The sequence below is a fragment of the Amblyomma americanum genome, chromosome 8 (assembly GCF_052857255.1).
Source record: "Amblyomma americanum isolate KBUSLIRL-KWMA chromosome 8, ASM5285725v1, whole genome shotgun sequence".
Taxonomy (NCBI): domain Eukaryota; kingdom Metazoa; phylum Arthropoda; class Arachnida; order Ixodida; family Ixodidae; genus Amblyomma; species Amblyomma americanum.
Window position 1 is genome coordinate 26,937,362 of NC_135504.1, and position 22,604 is coordinate 26,959,965.

The window sequence follows — 22,604 nt, forward strand, 5'->3', positions numbered from 1 at the left end:
ATGCTGAAGGAATTAGAACACACGCGCACAGCACTGTGTTGGTTACAACTGGAGTGGGGCGTACCGCGATCCTACATCGCGTCGCGGTGCGCATGCGCACAAGCGACAAACACCCTATGCTGAGCGAACCTTTCCACCGCGACGCCTCGACTGAGCCCTTCCGCATCTGCGCTGACCTGAACTTGAAAGGCCGGCGGCATGGGCAGCGAAATGCGCCAGGGTACAGAAGCCGAGCTATATAGCACGTCGTCGCTCACGGCCCATCTCCGCCAACGTCAGAGGTGCGGCCGTCGGTCTGCCTGTTTGTCACCGCTGTCTCTGCGCCGACAGCCGTGGCGGCGACATAATCGAGACGGCTGCGTGCCCGGCTCGGGGTAAGTGCGCACGACGACGGATGCACAGAATAAGCCGACGACAAGGACGAGCTTGTTCCGCGCGGTCCGCGCCAAGGCGCAGGGTAAAAAAGAAAACGGAGATTAGCGGCGCAACATCTCTGCCGTTCGCCTTGACGTGGCCCTCGGTATATATGCCATAACGACAACAGCCCATCTAGCGGGGGCTTTAACGGGGTGTAGGGCGTTCGTCCCAGTTGCTGACACTCAAGGAGAGAGGTGCGGGGCAAGAGCCTCACCTATCAGCTATATCAGCTATATGCCAGCTATATCAGCTATATCAGCTATATATAGCTATATCAGCTATATCAGCTATATCAGCTATCAGCTATATGCCGGTACGAGGACTCGCATCTTCATTCCACTTCGACCCGCGGAATATAAGCAATTGATTCCCGCTCCACCGACGAAACAACTGGAACAAACATCCCTGCCCCTCCTAGCCTAGCACGTCCACGGCGTGATGGGAGAGGTGGGGTAGAAGCGTGTGAGGGAGGACGTGTGAGAGAAAACGTGTGATATTACGGTGAGAGCGCCTCACTGGGCGCAGCCCTTACAAAAATTTCTTTAGACAGTCTATAAACTGTCCATAGACATCTGTCTATAAAGTCTATAGACTCTCTATAGACAAACCCTAGAGAGCAGTCTATAGGAAATAGAAACCCTATAGACAGTCTACAGACAATCTATAAATTTATGGCCATACACTTTTATTAAACTTTTGTCTATAGAAAGTCTATAGACTATGAATGGACAAAAATAAATGTCTATAGGAAGGCAATAGAGGCTATAAGAAGTCTATAGACTGTCTATAGACCATTTTTGTAAGGGAGGAAACTAAATGTTCACTCCCTCTGTGTCTATTCTTAAGAAAAAGATGCACTAATAGGCTATAACAAAAAATGACATATATCACTGCTGATAAGAACACATTTAAAACGCGCCTATCAAGGACGAACGCTACTCGATGTCCTGACAAACTAAGTGAAAAGTAAAACGCAATATAAGTTGTGAGTCTGGCACGCGAAGCGGACGAAGCACTCCGCGCGCCACCGGTCAGCTATGGCTGACCTTCTCGCGATATACGCTTTTGAGAGCTCAGCAAACGACCGCTCCGAACATGCTTCGTGGCGAAGGAGTTCGCGTCTGCTCTTATACAAAGTCAGCGCCCGCTGAAACTGCAGGGCGCTCAGCTGCTCAAACTGCACGGCGCTAAAGACGCGAATACCACCAAATAAGTTCTCTCTTACCATTCACATAATACACGGCCCTGCGATCAGGCTTTGGAGGATGGCGAACGGCAAGGGACCTCTGAACTCTGTAAGGTCAGCTCTTGGTACAGCTTCTTAAGTGCGGTGCAATCTTGAGCAGCTAGCATTTCGCCTTCGCAGCTGGCGCTACAATCGGCACACTTTCAAATATGTACGAGTCATCCTGCCCCATTTCTAAGCGTGCGGCCCGTGGGCGGGGGTCTGCAAGTGACTGTATGACTGAAGGAAAAGCCCTGATGATCCAAAGCGCAGCGGTTACACGTTATCGGGAACCGCAGTTACAGCTTCCAAAGAACTCACCGCGTGCTTTGGGGACCCGGCAGCTGGAGCTGAACCGATGTAAGATCATAAATATATCTGGGCTGGTTCACATCAAGGCTGCCGAATCATCAAGAAAAAAGGCACTGCCCAGAAGACAGCGAGCGTGAAGTCTTAGAAGCGTTCAGCGCAAGAATAAAAGGCGATCGATGCGCATCAGCGCTCCATTGGTAATTCTACCTCGTGGAGTATATCTGTCTTCGTAAAGCTTGGTTCTCTGCGTGTGTAATCTGCCCTTCTGTGCATTTTGCTTTATATATTTTTTCGCATCACTGCTCCTGTATTGTTGCGCACTGCCAATAAAGATGGATGTTAGTTCAGCGCCTGTGCTGTTTCTCTTAGCCCGCTTTTGGCAACCGTTCGCTACGCTGTTTGCCGAGAGCATCCCTGTAGTACATACCCTCTCTACTATTCTACAACTGACTTCGCCATGAGGATCACACGTCCCTCTGTGCGTGCAATGAAGAGTGATGAGGGAATCGGTGAGGTGCAAACACGGCAAGGAAGCTCTGTGTAGCCTGCGTTCCGCGCACTTGTTCTCCTAACTGTAAAAGACAAGAAGGGGAGGGAAGGGGTAGCCACATACACAGATACCAAGCTCCTTTGTGTACACGCCTAAGGATGACGCCGTGCGTTGCAAAACCTCTCCTCCTGCTGAGTCCCAAACGGAAACACAGACGAGTGGAGAGGGGGGGGGGGGGGGGAGTCGCTTAGAGAACGGATGCCCGCGACGAGGAACAATGGCGTCGCAATGAACGAACGAAGTGGGAAGGAGGGGGGAGGGTCCAGAGAGAGCAACACAATGAAGATGCCTCGGAAGCACGGACGACGCGCGCCGTGGAAGGCACGGGGAGATAGGACGACGGAGATGATCGGCGGCATGTACCCCAGAACCGAGGCGTGGCCTCGTCGCTTGGGAAGCGTTGTGTGTGTGTGTCGAGTCGACTTCGCGTCCGCATCCGCGAATTATCTCCCCCCCCCCCCCCCCCCCCCCCCCCCTTCGCCCCTGACTGCGGGAAAACTTTATTGTCTCTCGCGCCGACTGCGTCCGGTTTCTCGGAATTGGCGAGGAAAAAAGGAAGCCGACAAGCCGGAGTGTACTGCTGAGGCGAGGGATGGGGTTGTTGCGCAAGCTGTCGTACAGGAGCGGTCGCTGCTCGGCGAGGCTGTGAGCGAAGTAGCGGTCTACTCTCGAGGGGGTGTTGCGCGTACGTACCAGCGTTGCATACAGTGGCGTACGACCTTGTTGCGCGCGCACATGTTGTTGCTGCTTGTTAGTTGCTAGTCAGCGCTCGTGTTGTCGCCTTGTGTTCGTCCCGCATTCGCGAGCGCATTCATTCAATATGCACGACCGACTGGCCCGCACCGGTAGACTCGTGCATTACCGCGTATATACACTCCTCGACGCAAGGACACGCGGGAAAGCGCGCTGCGCGGGAGAAAGCGACTAACGGATAGGCCGAGAAATGTCGTGCCTTATACGGATGTGCATTACAGAGCGGCACGCGAAAAGTAAGTAAATAAATAAATAAGCAAGCAATTCGGGTTTGATTTAGTTCCGCCTGAAATTATATTTCGACAAAGGACGACACAGTTGTAATGAGCCTGCGGAGAGCCCCAGGGCCGGGGCTTATACATGAACACGGGCTTCTTTGTGTTTGCGAGGTCTGCAGGCGAGTGTTTCTGCACTGTCGTGTCAGCTAAACTGTGGTTCGTACTTCACGCTGCCGCAGTGTTAGTACGCATATTCGCTACAACGAAGCACCGCTTTAATCGAAGTCTCGCGACCTGGTGATGCTGTCCCCGAACTAAACGCCTAGTCGTGGGCGTTGTCGGAGCTCCGCCTAAGTCATTTTTGCTCGTCGCGAATGTCTACTGTGCAACCGTGTCGTCAAGAAGCGATCGAAGCTTAAAGGATTACTTGAGAGGATATTAAGTAGAATACAAAATGGAAGTAAAACAATACATCGGAACAAAATGCCACAAAGTATAACGTAAGAGTAATTCACCGCTAGAGATAATGAGTAAAGCGTGTTGCTTGGCTGGCTGGTGCATCATTTCGGGCAACCCAACTGAAGACGTTCACAAGGCACACTTGTCCGGTGTGACGCATTTTGAACGTCTTGTGTTACGCTGAATTGGTTACCGGAGGTAATGAAGCAGTTCGAACCCGACCGCGGCGGCTGCGTTTTTATGGAGGAAAAACGCTAAGGCGCCCGTGTGCTGTGCGATGTCAGTGCACGTTAAAGATCCCCAGGTGGTCGAAATTATGCCGGAGCCCTCCACTACGGCACCTCTTCTCTCCTTCCTTCTTTCAGTCCCTCCTTTATCCCTTCCCTTACGGCGCGGTTCAGGTGTCCAACGATATATGAGACAGATACTGCGCCATTTCCTTTCCCCCAAAAAACCAATTATTATTATTATTATAATGAAGCTCTAGATTTCGACAGAAATTAATTCGACGACACTGGCCGAATCATGCCAGGCATATTACGCACGACGGTTCAACGGTTCGACAAAAGGAATCGTGTTTAAAAGTGTTCGTTAGTTCTAGGATGCTAAGGTTACGATGACTTCTAGCTAAGCACGGTTTAGCCTGACATATGACTATTTTTCGAAGCATGATAATATTTATTAAAGATGCAGTGCGCAAACATTAACGATTCAGTGCACAGTGAGGTTAACTTCAACGAACATGATGGAATGTCACGACAATAGCGACGGAGTATAAACCGGATTTCTTTTTGCATGTATACTATTAGGTCGATGCAGCAATGTTTGCACGGGGTCCAAACTCGACGGTTAAATGTTTACTGTCGTGCCACGTTAATATGGACACAATGATCCTCGCGAGCAATTCTCCATAAAGCGAATAATCCGTAATAACGAATCGCGACAATGACCAGGAAAAAAAAAACACGCTATGCTTAAGATCTGCTTCTGTGCATAGGAGTAGCCAGTGAATTTTAAATTAGACAATTTTTGGAGCTACATCTCCATTGTGCTTGATATAATGTTATATGCAGGTTGACGCGCATAGTGATATATGATACGCTTGATGACATCTCATGGCTAAATTACCGAACTCCAACTACGACTGTTCACATCCCACGAGCCACCACTACATATCAGCACTCAGTCGGCTGACGGTTACTGAATGCGGCTTTCTACGTACGTGGCACAGGCTGCAGGCAGAGCCATAGCCATTCATGCAATAAGGAAGATGGCAAGGCGCGTCGACTGGGTAACTTTGCACTGTATAAATCATGAAACCACGTAAGAAAAGGCCCATCACTCACTCATTTACACATTTAGCTACAATCATCTGGTGTCCTGCACTTAATGCGCAGAAAATGAAACACCTGGATGAAGCAATGGAGATTTTGTTCTCATCACCGTTCATGCTGACGTGGCCAAAATACATGGGTTCCAATGGGCTCGGTGCATTTTCCCCATGTCCGTTGTGCGGACAGCGAGTTTTCGTATTGAGGAAGCGCAAATACATTGAAAAAGTTTCGTCCTCACAAAAACTGTCCACAATTCGTTCGTTTGTTGGGTTTAATGGCACGCAGGCAGCTGAGGCCACCATGAGCCAAGCACAACTTTTAAAAAAATTTCTTTAGGTAGTTTATAGACTGTCCATAGACTTCTGTCTATAAAGACCATATACTGTCTATAGACAAATCTTAGAGAATAGGCCCCATAGGCAATACAAATCCAATTGACAGTCTGTAGACAATCTATAGATTTATGGCCATACAATTTTAGTAGACTTTTGTCTACAGACAGATGAATAGAGAAAAAGAAATATCTATAGAAAGGCAATAGAGTTGATATGATGTCTATAGACTGTCAATAGACCATTTTTATTAGGGAAGATGGTATGTCCACATTTCGAGTCGTCCGAATTAACGGTGGCTGTATTAATGAGGCACGCCTGTGCACCTCAATAGGTCATTTTCCCTTGGAGCATTAGTGAACGTTCAACTCAAATACCGAAACTTTCTTTCACTGTTTTCGTGCAAATGAAATTAACATGTTTCGACCAGAGCATAACAAGGGTGAATATGTCGCCGAAAGTTATATTCAGCAACCTCACGCATATGAAAAGTCGCTGAACCAGTAATAATTAATCAGAGAAGGAAATGCGCTATTAGTAAAAAACATCGCCGCAGCTGTTGTTGTTTTTTTATTATTAATGTTCATTCGCCAGGTGTCCCCCGACGTTCAAGATTGGACAAATGAGGAACTGAGCTCCTGGGGATGTCCTGAGGACATTACCTGTTTTTTACATGCAATCTAAAGCACAGTCGACGGCATAAATGCATATTTCAGAGGTACTGTTACAAGGAAAGTATAAGCTTTGTAACTTTACGCCAACAAAGAACCACGCTGCACTGATCCTTGCGGGACGCCATATACGAAGCATTAGCAGGAGGTTGATCAGTAGTGTTGTAAGGTACAAATTGTGAGCAACGTGGCAGAAAGCTAAATATTCTGACTTAACAAGAGAGGACTGTTTGAGATGATGTACAGCTAGCACTACTTTCCCATTGAGCCCGTCGCTGGGAATATGTATCAACATGGCCGGCGCAGACATAACACAAAAATAATCGCTTACACAACACCTGGAACAGTGTGGTTCGGACTCGTCGCAGTATGAATTTGCGAAATCATTTTTTTTGTGTGTGTGTGATAAGACCAGTATAGTTTACGATTCTCAAGCGCACAGTTCGACGGTGTTCACTATTTTGGTGCTCGACTGTGTCGATCCAGCATAGATCGACTGGTGTCGGCATTTCTATGTTTTCAACAACTGATGACAATATTTCCCGACCGGATAACGGAAAAAGGAGGCACCGCCATCGTCAATCGAAGCGTACTGCTCGTTAATAAGTAAACGGCGATTCAAAGAAGTGCTGTTGCATTAGCGTTGAATCAACCAGTTATTCCCCGCGCGGACAATGGTGTTGTTGAGTTCAAAAATCCTTTATTGAATAACGGAAGCTCATGGCCTCATTTGTATACATATTTTTTAATGCGCACGCGGACGAAATAACCGTTCCGTTTACCGGCACAACCTATTAGCGACTGAGTCGACGACGAATTTTAACCGCCATATAATCTCCCCATATCTATGAACCAAGAACACCAAGCTACCCAAGAACACCATTTAATCTTCCATAATCCAATCAGGCGAGGCGCTCTGCTTGATATGCAGATTTGTGCAATGTGTAGCGCGCAGACTATAGAACGAATGCGGAGTATATTATGAACTCAATTGGACTGGACTGAAATCCGATCGCGCCACTGGTGCAACGAATACAACGAATCTACGAGTAGGCTTCACTAAAAAAAAAAGAAGAAAAGTGAAGGAGGCGGTGACGTAACGGCAACGTGCACGCGTCGGGGGCCTCTTATTCTGACACCCCAAAACAAACGCGGAGACGCCGCGGCCAGCCTCGCCACGACGACCGCGATCGATTTTTACGGCGAGAAAACAGAGCGTAGCGGCACTCCGCCCTCTTCTTCTTCCCCTCCCCATTCCCGGCAATCGCTGTAGGCACGCCTGTCGCGCACGTATATATAACGGCCAGCGTCTCCGGCATGCGAAGGCGTATAATAAAAAGAAAAAGAAAAACACTCGCGACCTGCGACAGATGGGCAAGAGCAAGAACGCGAACTTCGTCTGCTCGTCGCTCCGCAGATGTTCGCTTCGCAGAAGAAACAAGAAAAATCGCGACGCATACACAAACAACGAAAACGACTATACGTCAACGTCGAGCGTTGCACACACACACCCCGCAGTTTTTCCAGTGTGCAAGTGCGATCGGAGCAGCCGTGATTCTCGCTCAGGCGGCGTTCGCGATTTGCAATGGGAGGAACGCACAAAATGCGGATTTTAGTCGCGCGCCACGCTAGCGCGATTGCTTCTCAATGGCCTTCGACCGTGGAGTGAGCAAAACGCTCGTGCGAAGATACGCTGCGCGAGATCCCATCGCGTCTGGAGTGTTGTCCGCGCGAACTTGACCGCCGCAAAAGGCCGAGAGGTTAATCACACGGGCCAGCTAGGCCTAAGCTCCGATGCCAAGCGCGCGCGATCGCGCGCGCCTGTCAGACACAAACCCGTCCGCTCCAGAGCAGACGATGACCGCTGGTGACGCGCTAAAAAAAATAAAAACCTGGCGAATCCCGATACGACGCCAGAGTCGCCCAGACAGGGGGAATGCTCCGGACAATGACGAAAAGCTAAAAGCGTTTTTCTTTATTTCAAACCGACGCACCGCGTCCGGGTGACAAAGAAGGATCGATGCAATTCTCCAGCGCGCGCGCCTTGCCAGGCGTCGCAGAATGGGGCTTCCCCGGATAACACGGCGAAAAAAGTAGTCATCTGCCGCCGCGCGCTTGTCGCATGCGCGCGCGGTTGCCCGGAGACGCGGGCGGCGATAGCGCGCGATTGATAAAAAGGAGAGAGCATCGCGACGGCTTCCGATTCTGACTCGGCGCGGTTGTGCACGGAAGATACGGGCCGGACGACGCGGCGCAAACCTCGCCGAGCGCGCCAGTAAACGGGCCTTCGCTTACCTTAGGGTCGATGCCGAGCGCTTCGTAGGAGACGGCGCCGTTGTAGTAGCCGCCGTCAGCCTGGGTGCCCGCCGACGACTTCTCCTTGACGCCGCCGATGTCGGTGTCGTGAACGAGTGCTCCGTTCAGCAAGCGGGTGGTCGCCATGAATCGCTCGCCGTGGTTATTGGCTGGCTCTGGCCTGGCTAGCTGATGCTGCTGCTCCTAGCCTCCGCGTCGAGCCGCGCTGCCTTGGAGAGCGCGCGACGGTGTTGTGCTCGTCGCCTTTAGGCCTAGCTTCTCCGCGCTTCCCCTCTTCGGTGCGCCGAGTCTGCGCCGTGCGTCGCTTGCTTCGTTCGAAGGAGCCCGTTCCCTTTGGCCCCTCTCACGTGGGGCGCTTGGCGTTTTTTTTTTTTCTCTCGTCGCTTTTTCGGAGACGGCGATATTTGTCCCCGGGGTTATACCTGCGGTGATCGAAGGAAAATAACAAGCGTCGTTTACAAAGGATGTGGTCTAGGTAAGCTTTGTGCGGAAAACAAGAAAAAAAAAATAAACACTCGCCAGACGTATACAGCGACTTCGTATCACCGAGACGCAAGGCGCTAAAAGCTGTCAAGGCTCTTCAGAGCTGAAATCGAAAGCGCCCGTCCGAAACTTTTTTAAAGTGTCGTCGTTCTCTATATCGACTTCTCGGCGCTAAGAACTGTCATTTCTTCCTCGCTTCGCACAGGTCGCCCCTCTCGGGACACGGCGCTTTCGTGCAGAGGTTGCTTCAAGGAGCGATCTCAGTCTCGGCCATTCATTGCGCGCTTGCGACTGTTTTCCTTCGGAATGCTGGGAAAGAACGAATTCGCGCGGCGGTGACAGTCGCGCGCCTCTCGTCGTGTGCAGACGACAACCAGTTTTTCTTTTACATACTCTCCGACCCAGACTCGCGTCCGGTAGGGTAAAAAGTGCATTCGACTTTCTGTACAGGCGCGCCCCCTGCGCGTCCGGTGTGGTGCACCGAACCTCTTCGCTCGCGTTCCTCCCACAATGGAATCGCGTCGGTCTCGCGGGAAACCAATATTTTTTTTTTTGTTTTTTCGCAAACGGAAGAGCCCAGAAGACATGAGTAGACGAATCGAAATAAAGCGTCCCCAATGACGGGGCTATCGCTCCCTCAATTGACCGCTGCAGAAAACAATTTCTTTGTTTTTTGTCTTCTCTCACTCCTAGCAGACGAACAATGCTGGGCGCATCGACAGACGGGCGCTTTGTCTGAAAACTAACGCGCGTAGCTGTCGCGGCTTTTCTTTGTTGCCGCGGTGATAAGTTACGTCGCGTATGTGCATTCCAGAACTGCGCGCTAACAAAAGAGTGGACGTACTTTCTTCGTTGTGCCTTTGACAAGAGATCAATCCGAGTGCGTTGGTTTTTCAGGTCTCGGACTTTCCCGCCGGTCAGTTGTCACGCAGACTACGCCGGGCAGGGCACACAGCCGCGTGCACACACAAGCAGACGAAACGCCACGAGGTGCAACAGGAGCAACGCAGACGACACTCTTCGATCGCCGTCTTGTTCGCAGAATTTGACGTTCGCACGGGTCAGATAGGTGCACAGCACTCTTCAACGCAACAATCACACACAGTGCGGCTTGCTGTAATGAAGAGAGTGGTCGGGACACCACAGGACGATGGCAGATCGCTCCAGCCGGCGAATGACGAACGGAACAAGTCAGTCACTGTGGCACAAGCAAACACGTTTCTCGAACGAGCAGCAAGCAGAGGCACCACTTCGAGCTCGGCGCACCAGAGCGGGACGGCCCGTTCGCGGGTTCGCATGCGAGGCGAGCGCTTGGTGAGAGGAGGTCGCGCGGCGGGTGTTGCGAGGAGAGGGGCAGAGAGGGTGAGGAGACGGACAAGAGGTGAAGGGATGTTCACCGCCAAGAAAACAGCAGGAGAAGAAAGGAGCTTTCTTTCTCCCGAGAAACAAAATATAATGGCGCTCCCCAGCTCCTTTCGTAGAAACGGGGTCCGATCGCTTTTCACAAGCTCGACGACCGAGGGTGGGACGGAGGGGCAACCAACGGACGCGAACGAAGCGGCATAAAGAACAGAAGGCGAGGGTAAAGAATAGAGAAGGAGAAGGCGGAGAGGACGAAAGCACGGGAAGCCCTGTTCTTCATATTCTCTTCTGGATGAGGGCCGCACGGCTGGTGGTGGGGGCAAAAATGCCTCCTTTCCTGCGAGTTTTTGCGCGAGGGAAGATGTGGGTGAGAGGGCTACACGCGGGCACTACTGGAGGCGCTCAAAGAACCAGCCGCGTTGAGGGAGGGTGACGGGGGAGGGCGGGGGCATCACATATTGAATGGCAAGGGGCAGAAAAGATGTCGTCTGCCCATGCCCCTCCGTCGTATTTTTATTTTCTTTTTCGCTTCCCCCAGGCTTGCATGCGGGGCGTGGGTGAAAGGGCGGTGCTGTCGGGGCATCCGTGCGAGAGACGCGGTGAAGAAACGGGCGCGACTTCTTGTTTCCATCCTCTCTCCTCTTTCTGCGCGTATGTTTTTCGCGCGCTCTCACTCACCTTTTGTATGTTTAGTTTTCCGGCACCGGCCGCACCAGTGGATCCCGCTGTCGTCCCGTATGGCACCACTATGGCTGTTGCTAACTGGCCCGCGCTCCAAAACCACGTGCCGCACCGCTAGCGGATTGCTTAGCCTAGCTTAGCCGCGGTGAGGTCCCAGAGGAAGCCCCACACACCGTTCCTGTCCCACCACGGAGCTCTGTTTACCTTACGCCCGAAGGCTGTCTTTCTCGTGGAAAGCCTGCGAGGATTCTCAAGCGGCTTAGGCCTTGCGGCTCCTACTTGGCTGTGATACGAGGGTTTTATTTGTGTTTTTCTTGGAGCAGGGAAACTGCTGCCCGTCTCTATCTGCCTATCGTATTTGTTTCTTTCTTGCTCGGTAGTAAGCGGTTTGCCAGATGGCTGCACTGGGAAGTGTTCAAGTTAGCCGGATCGCGTTACAGGACCCCCGTTATCCACGCATATCTCGGAAGAAACAAATTCAAGATTGTTTTTCTAGGAATAGGGCGTTATCTCTATCACGTATTTTTTTTTTTCAGTAGTAGTTGACCGCAGAAGGCAACTCGAGGAACACGTAAGAGTGAGTTTAATTAAGTGCGAATAAGAGCAAAACTGGGCAAGGCAAGCGCTAACAACAGCGAACCCAACTTCACCAGATTCTTGCACTGCGTGGAAATTTATGAAAAATCGAGTTAAACCCGATCTCTATTAGAAAATGCGCACTAAAGTATATGAAGTTTACCAGGCCACAAAGCTGACTGTACCGCACGGAAACTAGCCGATGTCTTGGGCTTATTCTGACGCGGTTTTTCAGGTCTTTGTTGGTGATTTTTGAAACTCGTTCTGATCGTGTATCATATGCAGAACAATAATCATAATCAATTAACGCATAGCACATCACACTGCAAACCACAGCAGTAAACCCCTCCGAAGTTTAGCCAATTCCTTTCCCCTTCCCCTAAATTTTCTCAGCAGTGGTCTTGTTGGGCTTCCCGGGAGTTCAGATGCCACCTCCGAACAACCGCCGCTTGCTTGGCCTTCACAAAGAAACCAGCGCCAACCTGCGCTTCCACCCTGGGTACAGTACCCTGGGCGGTGCTATTGGCCCTTTCCATGGGGAAAGTGTGGGGAGACCTGGGGAACATTTGCTCTATTTATTATGGGACACCACCAGCACAAAATCCCCAGGGTGTAACCTATTGTATATAAAGCTCTTCGTCTTACCGCAACTTCGCGTCTCATATTCATCGGCCACGACACCAAGCCGAAGACGCCAGTGTCGCCGCCACCCCAGTCCCAAAACTAGGTGCCTGATATGAGTAGAGTAGTGCAGACATAATTGCCCAGGCAAATACAGAAGAGGCAATCGCAAGTACCGGCGTCACGTTGATGTGATTTGGACGTTTGCTCATCAGGACGTGATCCTTCGCCATTTGAAAGCGCGCGTGCAGCAGAGCGAAGTGACCACAAAAAATTAAGCGTTGTCGCAGACGCCATCATCATTCAAGTGGCGATTGACTGTCAGGTCCATGAACCACGTCGAGAGAGGGAAGGCAGAGGAGGGGGAAGGTTGTTTTGCCACTGCATCTCTTACAAAAATTGCTTTAGACAGTCTATAGACTGTTCTTAGACTTCTTTCTGTAAAGTCTCTAGATTGTCTGTAGACAAATCCTAGAGAATAGTTTATATGCAATACGACTCCTTTATACAGTGTATAGACGATCTCTAGATTTATGGCCATGCACTTTTAATAGACTTTTGTCTATAGACACTCTATAAACTATGAACAAACAAAAAGAAATATTTATAGGAAGGCAATGTAGTCTATAGAAAGCTTATAGAATGTCTATAGATCGTTTTAAGGGTAGAAGGAACAGTACGGTAGCTTGTGGGGACTATTCTCTCTGGAGAACAGTGGTGCAACTCGATATTGCGTAGATGCAGGACAGACAGCGAAATCCATGAGGTCTTTGCGTAATCGTGGCTAAAAGGACCGCCGCATTCCTACTGACAACGTTTATACCTGCCCCGACGGAGTGTCGCGGCTTACACAGCATGGCGCAAGTCTACTCATTTTTTTTTACTAATTCATATTGCTCTTCAAGCAGGTTCTCATTTGGTCAATTGTACCGTCTTTCTCAAAAGTAAGCGGGCAGGCACTTATGCCATCCCCATATTGCCCTCAACCTCTATAACTCTTGTCCTCACCTTTCAAGACCTTTTGATCTTTAGGGAAGCCGCAAGGGCTCCACTCTATACGGCTGAGAACCGAACAGTGCGGCTTGGATATATTTTTGGCATAGACGTATGAGGACCGTTGTCTGCTGGTGCACTTCAAAATTTCATTTCCCCTTTCTTTTGCGCCCGGTTGGACTGCAGCTGAGAGACAGGTTCGAGTCGCAGCTGCTTGTGCCACGACTGCATTGCGCACTGCGGTGCAACGTGTGTGGTGCGAGCACAGCGCAGCCCCCTTTGTTTCTAGAGGAAGAAAAAAAAAAACAATTCGCATGTTTTCACCGCGAGGGCACAACTCCACGAGGTCAAACAGTCTCACCAGTTTGTAGCCGCATGCCGCGTTCGGGTGGATATCAGTCAGTAATAACTCACCGGTTTGTGTGAAGCTTGACCTTGAGATTGATCTTAGGCAAATCATAAATAAATAAAAAACATTGCCGCGACTGGGGTTCGAATCCGCGGCGGCGCGATCAGATCAGCTTCGCTGGCCACTGCACGATAACACTAATAGGCCGTCGCCGCAGCCAACACGCCTGGTGTTAAACTGCAATACACTTTCAAGCTGTGCATTGCACATCGTCGTCTTCATCAACTGATATTATTATCAAAGTAATTTTATTTATTTATTTATTTCATAAATTTCATATTTCATATTTCATTTGAGCTCTGTGGCGGTATGTGACAGAGAGATGTGCGCTGCATGCGTTGCCGTGGACAAAGTTGAGGCAGCACTGCTTCAGAAACGCGGCACTGGAGAATATGCTGCCGGCATACATGGCGTAAATTGCCACTGGCGATGAGTGTGTTGACGCGCATAACTGCCATGGCTCCGTGGACACCTCAACCGCGCTTTCAGGTACGTGGCAGTGATGTCCACCTGCAAAAAAAAAGAAAAAAGCCGTGCGTTCGCATAATATTTCTCGCTCAGCAATGCTAAACCGCGAACCAATTTTTCTCACTTGTGCGTCGAAATTGATTTACTTATTTTTATTCGTTATATTTTACACAATCATTTTGTTGTACTTCTCCGCCTCATGCCTGTCTTGTCCTCGCAATCACCTATGTAATTTTCCTTGACACTCGCCACCAAACCCTGGCCGAGCCCCCCGCGTGGGTATGTGCCGTGTTTAGTGAGATCAACAACAACAACAACATGGACGCAATTACAACAGAGCGCATGCCCCTGCAGCGAACGACGCGTGGTGATGCGGCACTGCCTTGCACGTCGCAGTGCTGGTTGGGTGGTGGAAGGGTTTATGAATTTGTACACGTAGGAGCTTGAAAAAAGTAGAAAACAAAAACTTTCCCCAGGTGAGGCTCGAACTCACAACCCCGGCATAGCTCACGAAGCACTGTCGTATAAGTACCGTGCGCTAACCAATTGCGCCACTGGGGATCTGAACCTCACGCCTCCTGAACAGCTTGCCATCCTCAAAGGGGCTTTCACCTCGGATGATTCGCGCGTTTGATCTCGCGGCCACCGTGTGTGGGCGACAGAATCGCAGCACAAAGCTCGAAATTTATCTAACCCGCTTATCACCGCCAAGGAAGATATGAGCTGCGCTCCATCGCGGTGTCCGTGACGTGCAATCACAGTTAATTGTTGATTCTATTGACCTGCGGTGAGATAGGCCGGTATCAGATATGATAACGGCCTATCTTGTCGCCCAGGTAAGCTTTTGTGAAATAATTTTGTGGAAATTGTCTGGTTCATTTTCCGATAAAGCCTGGTGAAGATGCGTAGCCACTGTCGGAATTGTTGGCTGTATAGGCTTGCTCCGATGTCTGCAACGTTGCAGAACAGAAAGAACGGGCCTACGGTAAAAGGTTCAGTACCAAAATATAGGCAGCAAGCAAGCACGACTCACCCATAATCCCACGCTCCGTTCGGAGCCATTACCGGCGCGGCAGCCTAATTAAGTAATTAAATCTAATGAAGGACAGCAGCCTCTGCCAAAAGATATTCAAGGACTTTACCCGTACCAGTTCAACTACCACGAAGGCAGCATTACCAGGAAGGGACAGCTTTCAGCCAGTCCCGCTAAGCCTCGGCCTATCATGTTAATGTTCTGTTCTACAGCCATTCATTCATTCATTCATTCTTACGTCAGGGCTGATGTAACGAAAGAGGAAGTAAAGAAGTATTGGGAGCAATGCAAAGGGGGAAAGCCGCTGGTGAGGTTCAGGTATCAGCAGGTCTGTTGAAGGACGGAGGGGAGATTGCGTTTGAAAAACTAGCCCTGTACACGCAATACCTTATTACCTTGAGCCTACCAGGAGCTTGGCAGAACGCTAACATCAACTTAATTCAAAATAATTAAGGGAGACGTCATCACAAAATTTCAATAAGAAAGGGTGTCAGGCACGGCGACCCGGCATCGCCAATGCTATTCACCGCCTAATTTACAGGAGGGAGGTATTCAGAGGCATGGATTGGGAACAGTTGGGGATAGGAGTTAAGGGAGAGTACTTAGTTTGGAAATTTTGTTTTGTTATCGAATTTCGCAATCGCCCAAATGCGGCCTTGTTATGCACGACCCGGAACAATATCGACGAGAAAAAGATTAAATAATTACAGGGAGGTATTCAGAGGCATGGATTGGGAACAGTTGGGGATAGGAGTTAAGGGAGAACACTTAGTTTGGAAATTTTGTTTTGTTATCTAATTTCGCAATCGCGCAAATGCGGCCTTGTTATGCATGACCCGGAACAATATCGACGAGAAAAAAATAATTACCTCGAATAAGTACAAACAGCAACCTAAGCAGAAAATGTAAGGTCACGGGTCTCTCAGGAGCACTGCACGGAACAGTCTGGGCGAGGCGAGGCCGTCAGGCGCCCACACGTCCTATATATATCTCCCCGCACATATTTCCCTCACCAAACCCCAAGAGGTTGCGTGGAGGCAACTCTAAACGGACACCTTCCCCAACCCCACGATATATGCCCGCATATACCCTGGCGTCTACTCTCCGTTCTGTAAAACTATGTGGCCAACATGCCACTCTATCCCACATACTCTGGGCTTGCCCTCAGGACTCCCCTCCGCGAGGTTTGCAGCTCTCGAATCCAGACCAGTGGGAGGCCGCATTGCTCAGTTCCGACTCGGACACACAGATCCGGGTTGTGACAAGAGCCCTAGAAGTCGCCGAACGCCACGGGCTCATGGCCACTTGATGGGGCTAAAACCCCACACCAACTGCTACCTTGGTCGACGAAAATAATGTTTACACCCCCTCCTCCTCGCAGATTACACGTTCTGGGCGCGCTCGTAGAACACCGGTATAGTGCGCTCGCCGATGACGTCACCACGTGAACCAAGGCACGCGTGCACGGGTTCACCCACGCGCACGCAAGCTGTTGTCCGCGCAGCGCATTGACCGCGACGCCGATGACTAAATGGTCTTCGTAAACGCGTGCGGGGATTGGACTCCTCCTCGAGGAAAACAACGCCTTCTGCGAGACTCGACGGTGATGCCGAAACGGTGCGTTACTAGCGGAATCAAATTGGCGATGAAAGCGCCGTGCAGCGAAAGCATTTGAGACCACGTGGTATGACAAAAGTAAAAAGAAGAAGGAAATTCGTTTTGGGGGGAAAGGAAATGGTGCAGTATCTGTCTCATACATTCCCCCCCCCCCCCCCCCTACAACCGATTGCCACCCTTCACATATCCCCCACTGCCACTTCGGAGGAGGCTGAAGAGGGCGCTATTGCCCTAGCCATCACGCGCACGGAGGCCCAGTATATACTATCGGACTCTAAAACTGTCATACTAAATTTCGCCCGCGGGAGAGTTCACGTCCCTGCATTTCGCATACTGAACTCCCTCGCCGCACACCCGCCCCGCCACATGGTGCTCATATGGGTGCCTGCCCACTCCGGGAATCCCGAAAACGAGGCTGCCAGCGCTTTAGCCCGAGGTTCTCTCAACCGGGCACCGGCGGCCTCCGATCTGGGGTTCTCACGGGAGCGCATGCATTCCTTCAGTGAACTGACGCAGGCCTGCAAAGCCGAGCGTCGGCTGTACCCCCCACCCCATCCCTCCCTCGACAATTATCATCAGACACAGTTGAGATCCTGTGTCGACTGCGCCAGTTGAGTTTCCCCTTCCTGTGGCGATGAGAGGAAACTACTTGATGATGAAATCGAGGTTTCTTGATGACCCGGTGGTTCTACTCGCAAACATTCACATTACTCAAGGAAAGGAGAAGGTTAACTATTTATTTACAACATAGGTAAAAAAAACGAGAAGAAACAAAGAAAGGAGAAAACTATTTACATGACTAAATCGTGGATCAGACGAATTCAGCCCCCGCTCAACCCAGAGCGCTTGGTTTTAAACCCTCTGTCTCCGCCCTTAGCGGGGACAGCAACCAATAAGATAACAAACGACCCATCTCGCCAATCAGTGGTCAGGGAAAGGAAAATAAGGATTTCCGCCAACTAATCACAGATTGGGGAAAGAGTGCTGATTAAACATTTGGGAAAGGAGAGGTTGCAATCAAATAGACAAACAGCACAAACGCGACCACCCTCTCCCACGGCACCCACGGCCCAGCCGTTACCACTTTCTTTCGCACACGCGACAAAACGATCCCTAAAGTGTTTACTGAATACACCGCACGAGACGAACACAGTCGTTACGGGAATAGTGGGTTTCCGGTCACTCGGCTAATACTCAGCCGTATCTCGTGCGCCCCCGAAACCTCGTCAGCCCCTTAACAACCACATGTCGTCAGCTGTACTTGGTTCGCGTTTTTCCCGGCGGGTCATCCCCGTGACGGCGCGGCGTAAACGAGGACGTCCGCCGCACGAAGAGGAGGCAGGGACGGGACGGGCCCCTTTGTTGGGGACTTCCGACCCCGCTGGAGCGGCCTTCCTTGCGAACACAAGACCAACGAGTTCGCGGAAAGGTCAGCGAACTCCACAGACACTTTGGAGGCGGCTCCAAACATGCACCTTACCCTCCCCTTATATACGCTCCCGCTATCACCAAGTCCACACGGACCGCTCCTGTACCCTCTGCCACCATCCCAAAGCCACTCTCGATCATATCCTTTTCCTCTGGAGCACCGTACCACTTGGGCCGTGCGGGGGCCCAAGGACCTGCGCGTCATAAACTCCCCTGTATGTAATAAAGTTTACACCACCACCTAACCAGGTTCAGCAGTAGTTGAACCGCAGCTATTTTTTTAAATGATGTGAGCTATTCTAGCTTTAAAATTGGAAAAAATAAAAAGTAAAAATGAAGACAGGTTTTTGGAGGGAAGGGAAAGGCGCAGTAGCTGTCCTTCTCGGTGGACACCTCAACCGTGTTGTATACGGGACAGGAAGAAGTAGGGAGAGAAATAAATGTGGAAAGAGGCACGGTAGCGGAGAGCTGTGGAATAATTCGGCCACATGAGGACCTTTACGTGAACGGACATCGCATAGCGCACGGCCACCTTTTGTGCGATGTCAGCGCGTGTTAAAGAACAATGTGTAACCTTAAGAGTGCAGCCCAATGTCGAGAGTGTTCACCACAGCCACATCCGAATATTGCGCCAGACGTGGCACGTGCTGTTAAAATTGCAGTACAAGAGGATGTACCGCTCCGGACGATGTGGCCAGCGGCGAGTGGAGCGAACGGAGACAAATGGAGGCGGTTGTGATGTTTGAAATGTTTGCAGTGGCTTGTCACGGCCGATGAGACTTTTCCGTTCGGACCTTGAGTTTTATTTCATAATGGCGTTTTAACTAATTGATTGCGGGAAGCTGGTAGCTTGTTCAAGAAATTATTGTCCTCGCTCAGGGAGTCGTTCCAGCAGCGACCTGTCTGAGCTATGCTCAAGTTTTTGCTGGCATCCTCGCAAAAAAAAAAAAAAAGGCTTCGATGTGCACAGAAAACGAGTTTAGTTGATGGAGGCGAAACGCATAGGCGCCCGTGTGCGATGTTAGTGCACGTTAAATTTAGATCTCCAGGTGGTCGAAATTATTTCGGAGCCCTCCACTACGGCCCCCTCTTTCTTTCTTACTTCCTTCTTTCACTCCCTCACTTACGGCGCGGTTCAGGTGTCCGCCGCGACGTGAGGAGGACGCTGCCATTTCCTTTCCTCAAAAACCAATTTCACTTCGTTGAGCCCAAAATTTATTTTAAAATGACCGGAATAGCGACAGGTTTAGTAACAGTTCTACCGCTGCGCACTGGTCGCCAGTACTGACAGCCCAGGCGTAGTCAACTGAGAACAGGAGTTAGGGTATACATAAACCTTGGGCTGCGAGATGACTGCAGTCGCAAATGACATCTGGCGCAACTTTCATGCATTTTCACTCATCGGCATTTCAGAGCACAAGTTTAGAAACTGCTATGCCATGCAGCTTTCAGTTACCGGTAGTGCACAGTGCACTCTCCATGTAGGTAATGTGAATGCAATTATTGGTGCATGGACTCTATTGATGTAATGATGTCCAGCATTATAAGAGAAAGCTTAGTGCTGGACCGAGAACACGTTGCATGTCTCTATATACGTAACTTAGAACAGCGAGCAGAATGAATAAAAATCTGAAAATTTATTTAAACTAATGAATATTAATAATAATAATTGGTTTTGGGGGGGAGAAAATGGCGCAGTATCTGTCTCATATATCGTTGGACACCTGAACCGCGCCGTATGGGAAGGGATAAAGGAGGGAGTGAAAGAATAAAGGAAGAATAGGTGCCGTAGTGGAGGGCTCCGGAATAATTTAGACCACCTGGGGATCTTTAACGTGCACTGACATCGCAGAGCACACGTTTTTCCTCGGGTTCGAACCCGGGAACTCCGAATATTAGCCGCATCAGTTTTGGCACAATCCTGTAGTAAAGGTTTGTGCATTAATGAGGCCTGCCTAACTGTGGCAGAAATGGCGTCCTCTAGTACCATGTTTGCCCCCCCCCCCCCCCCTTTTCGCCATTGATCACTATACAGATGCGTACTTGCGGCCAGAAGTGATTTCTAGCATCTATGTGGCGTTCATGACGCCTATGTTGCTCACATTGCTCACATTGGCTTCGATGTACACAGAAAACGAGTTTAGTTGATGGAGGCGAAACCCATAGTGCACCCGTGTGCGATGTTAGTGCACGTTAAATTTAGATCCCCAGGTGGTCGAAATTATTCGGGAGCCCACCACTACGGCACCTCTTTCTTCCTTTCTTCTTTAACTCCCTCTCTTATCCCTTCCCTTACGGCGCGATCCGGGTGTCCACCGAGATATGTGACACAGTTACTGCGTCATTTCCTTTCTCCAAAAACAGATTTTCATCTCTGGTCACTGGTCACTTTTCCCCGCCGCGATGGCTCAGTGGTTAGGGCGCTCGACTACTGATCCGGAGTTCCCGGGTTCGAACCCGACCGCGGCGGCTGCGTTTTTATGGAGGAAAAACGCTAAGGCGCCCGTGTGCTGTGCGATGTCAGTGCACGTTAAAGATCCCCAGGTGGTCGAAATTATTCCGGCGCCCTCCACTACGGCACCTCTTCTTCCTTTCTTCTTTCACTCCCTCCTTTATCCCTTCCCTTACGGCGCGGTTCGGGTGTCCAACGATGCATGAGACAGATACTGTGCAATTTCCTTTCCCCAAAAAACAATTATCACTGGTCAACCCGCCGCGGTGGCTCAGTGGTTGGAGCGCTCGGCTACTGATCCGGAGTTCCCGGGCTCGAACCCGGGTGACCGCGGCGGCTGCGTTTTTATGGAGGCAGAACGCTAAGGCGCCAGTGTGCTGTGCGATGTCAGTGCACGCTAAAGATCCCCTAGGTGGTTGAAATTATTCCGGAGCCCTCCACAACGGCACCTCTTCCTTCCTTTCTTCTCTCACTCCCTCCAATATCTCTTGCCTTGCGGCGTGGTTCAGGTGTCCGCCGATATATGACAGATACTGCGCCATTTCCTTTCACCCAAATCCAATTATTATTATTATCACTGGTCAAAGGTATTATCACTGCGCCCTTTCCTTTCCCTCAAAAAACCAATTATTATTACTTCCTTTCTTCTTTCACTCCCTCCTTTATCCCTTTCCTTGCGGCGCGGTTCAGGTGTCCGCCGATATGTGATACAGATACTGCGCCATTTGCTTTCCCCCAAAACCATTTTTTTTTACTCTTTATCCGGTTTTTGGGGAAAGGTTCTCCAGAAAACCAATTTTACCAATTTTTTACACCCGCCGCGGTGGCTCAGTGGTTAGGGCGCTCGACTACTGATCCGGAGTTCCCGGGCTCGAACCCGACCGCGGCGGCTGCGTTTTTATGGAGGCAGAACGCTAAGGCGCCCGTGTGCTGTGCGATGTCAGTGCACGCTAAAGATCCCCAGGTGGTCGAAATTATTCCGGAGCCACTTGGAATAGTGGAAATTCCATTGGATATGGAAGGGAAATGAAAATATCCAATGGCACCTCTTCCTTTCTTCTTTCACTCCCTCCTTTATCCCTTCCCTTACGGCGCGGTTCAGGTGTCCAACGATATATGAGACAGGTACTGCGCCATTTCCTTTCCTCAAAAAACCAATTATTATTATTAATTTTTTACTGTTTATGCTACTGCATAAGCCGCATTTACTGAACTTTTGTTCCATACTACAGAAAAAAAAAACTTGTACTTCGTTTTTTAAATAAATCGTACTGCTAAATTTGCGGCGACACGATATAATGCTTTGACGATGTTTTGACGATGCCTCTCCCTTCAACATAATGGACATTTAGGCCTTTTGGGTAATGAAGTGAAAAAAAAAAAAACTTTCCCACAAGTCAAATTCGTCACGTCCCTAGCGAAAAAGACGGCCCAGCAAAGGGGCGCCTTTTGCGGCCGCCACGGTCGGGTTCGAACTCGGGCACTCCAGCTCAGTTGCCCAGCGCACCAGCCACGAGCAACCGCGGCGGGTGTGTGGACTGAAAAGGCGGCCAGTCCGACGCACTCGGCACGAGCTTCGCCGCGCGTCCGGAACCCGCCCAGATGAGACGGGCCTTTCCCTTCACCCCAGCGGGGACCCGCTTCTTCGCTCCTCGGCGTAGAGGAGGAGGCACCGCACAAGGTCGTCGACGCCGCCGCTTATCGTGCGATGATGAAGAGCACATGTGCGTCCCACGGCAGCAGCCGCTTCACACCCTCGCCCTCCGCGGTGGCGGCGCATTTCGTGAGCTCGTCTCCGCTACTTGCGTCCTCCGAGGTCCCCGTGAGACCGCTAGAACAAGGGCGCGAGTCGGAAACAGAAATTGACTGCGCTTACGCTATGCTGCGCACGTGG

General features: G+C 50.4%; 1 protein-coding gene and 1 non-coding gene across 7 annotated transcripts in view; both read right to left on the reverse strand.

The window, feature by feature from the left end:
- LOC144101188 (RNA binding protein fox-1 homolog 2-like) overlaps nt 1-10,685 on the reverse strand; it is a 437,474-nt gene extending 426,789 nt beyond the window's left edge. For 3 of the 6 annotated variants that reach the window (XM_077634256.1, XM_077634254.1, XM_077634252.1), the window contains exons 1-2: nt 9,915-10,347; nt 8,567-9,009 (exon numbers count right to left, since the gene is read on the reverse strand). In XM_077634256.1, coding sequence (XP_077490382.1) covers nt 8,567-8,713 — 147 coding nt within the window. In that variant the 5' untranslated portion in view covers nt 8,714-9,009; nt 9,915-10,347. Of the gene's footprint in view, nt 1-8,566; nt 9,010-9,914 lie in introns of all 6 variants that reach the window. The other 3 variants (XM_077634247.1, XM_077634253.1, XM_077634248.1) reach the window with 3 other exon arrangements.
- Nucleotides 10,686-14,648: 3,963 nt separating this feature from the next.
- On the reverse strand, nt 14,649-14,741 carry TRNAI-UAU (transfer RNA isoleucine (anticodon UAU)). The gene is given in 2 exon segments: nt 14,649-14,684; nt 14,704-14,741. It is a non-coding gene; the product is annotated as a tRNA-Ile (tRNA).
- Nucleotides 14,742-22,604: the final 7,863 nt, after the last annotated feature.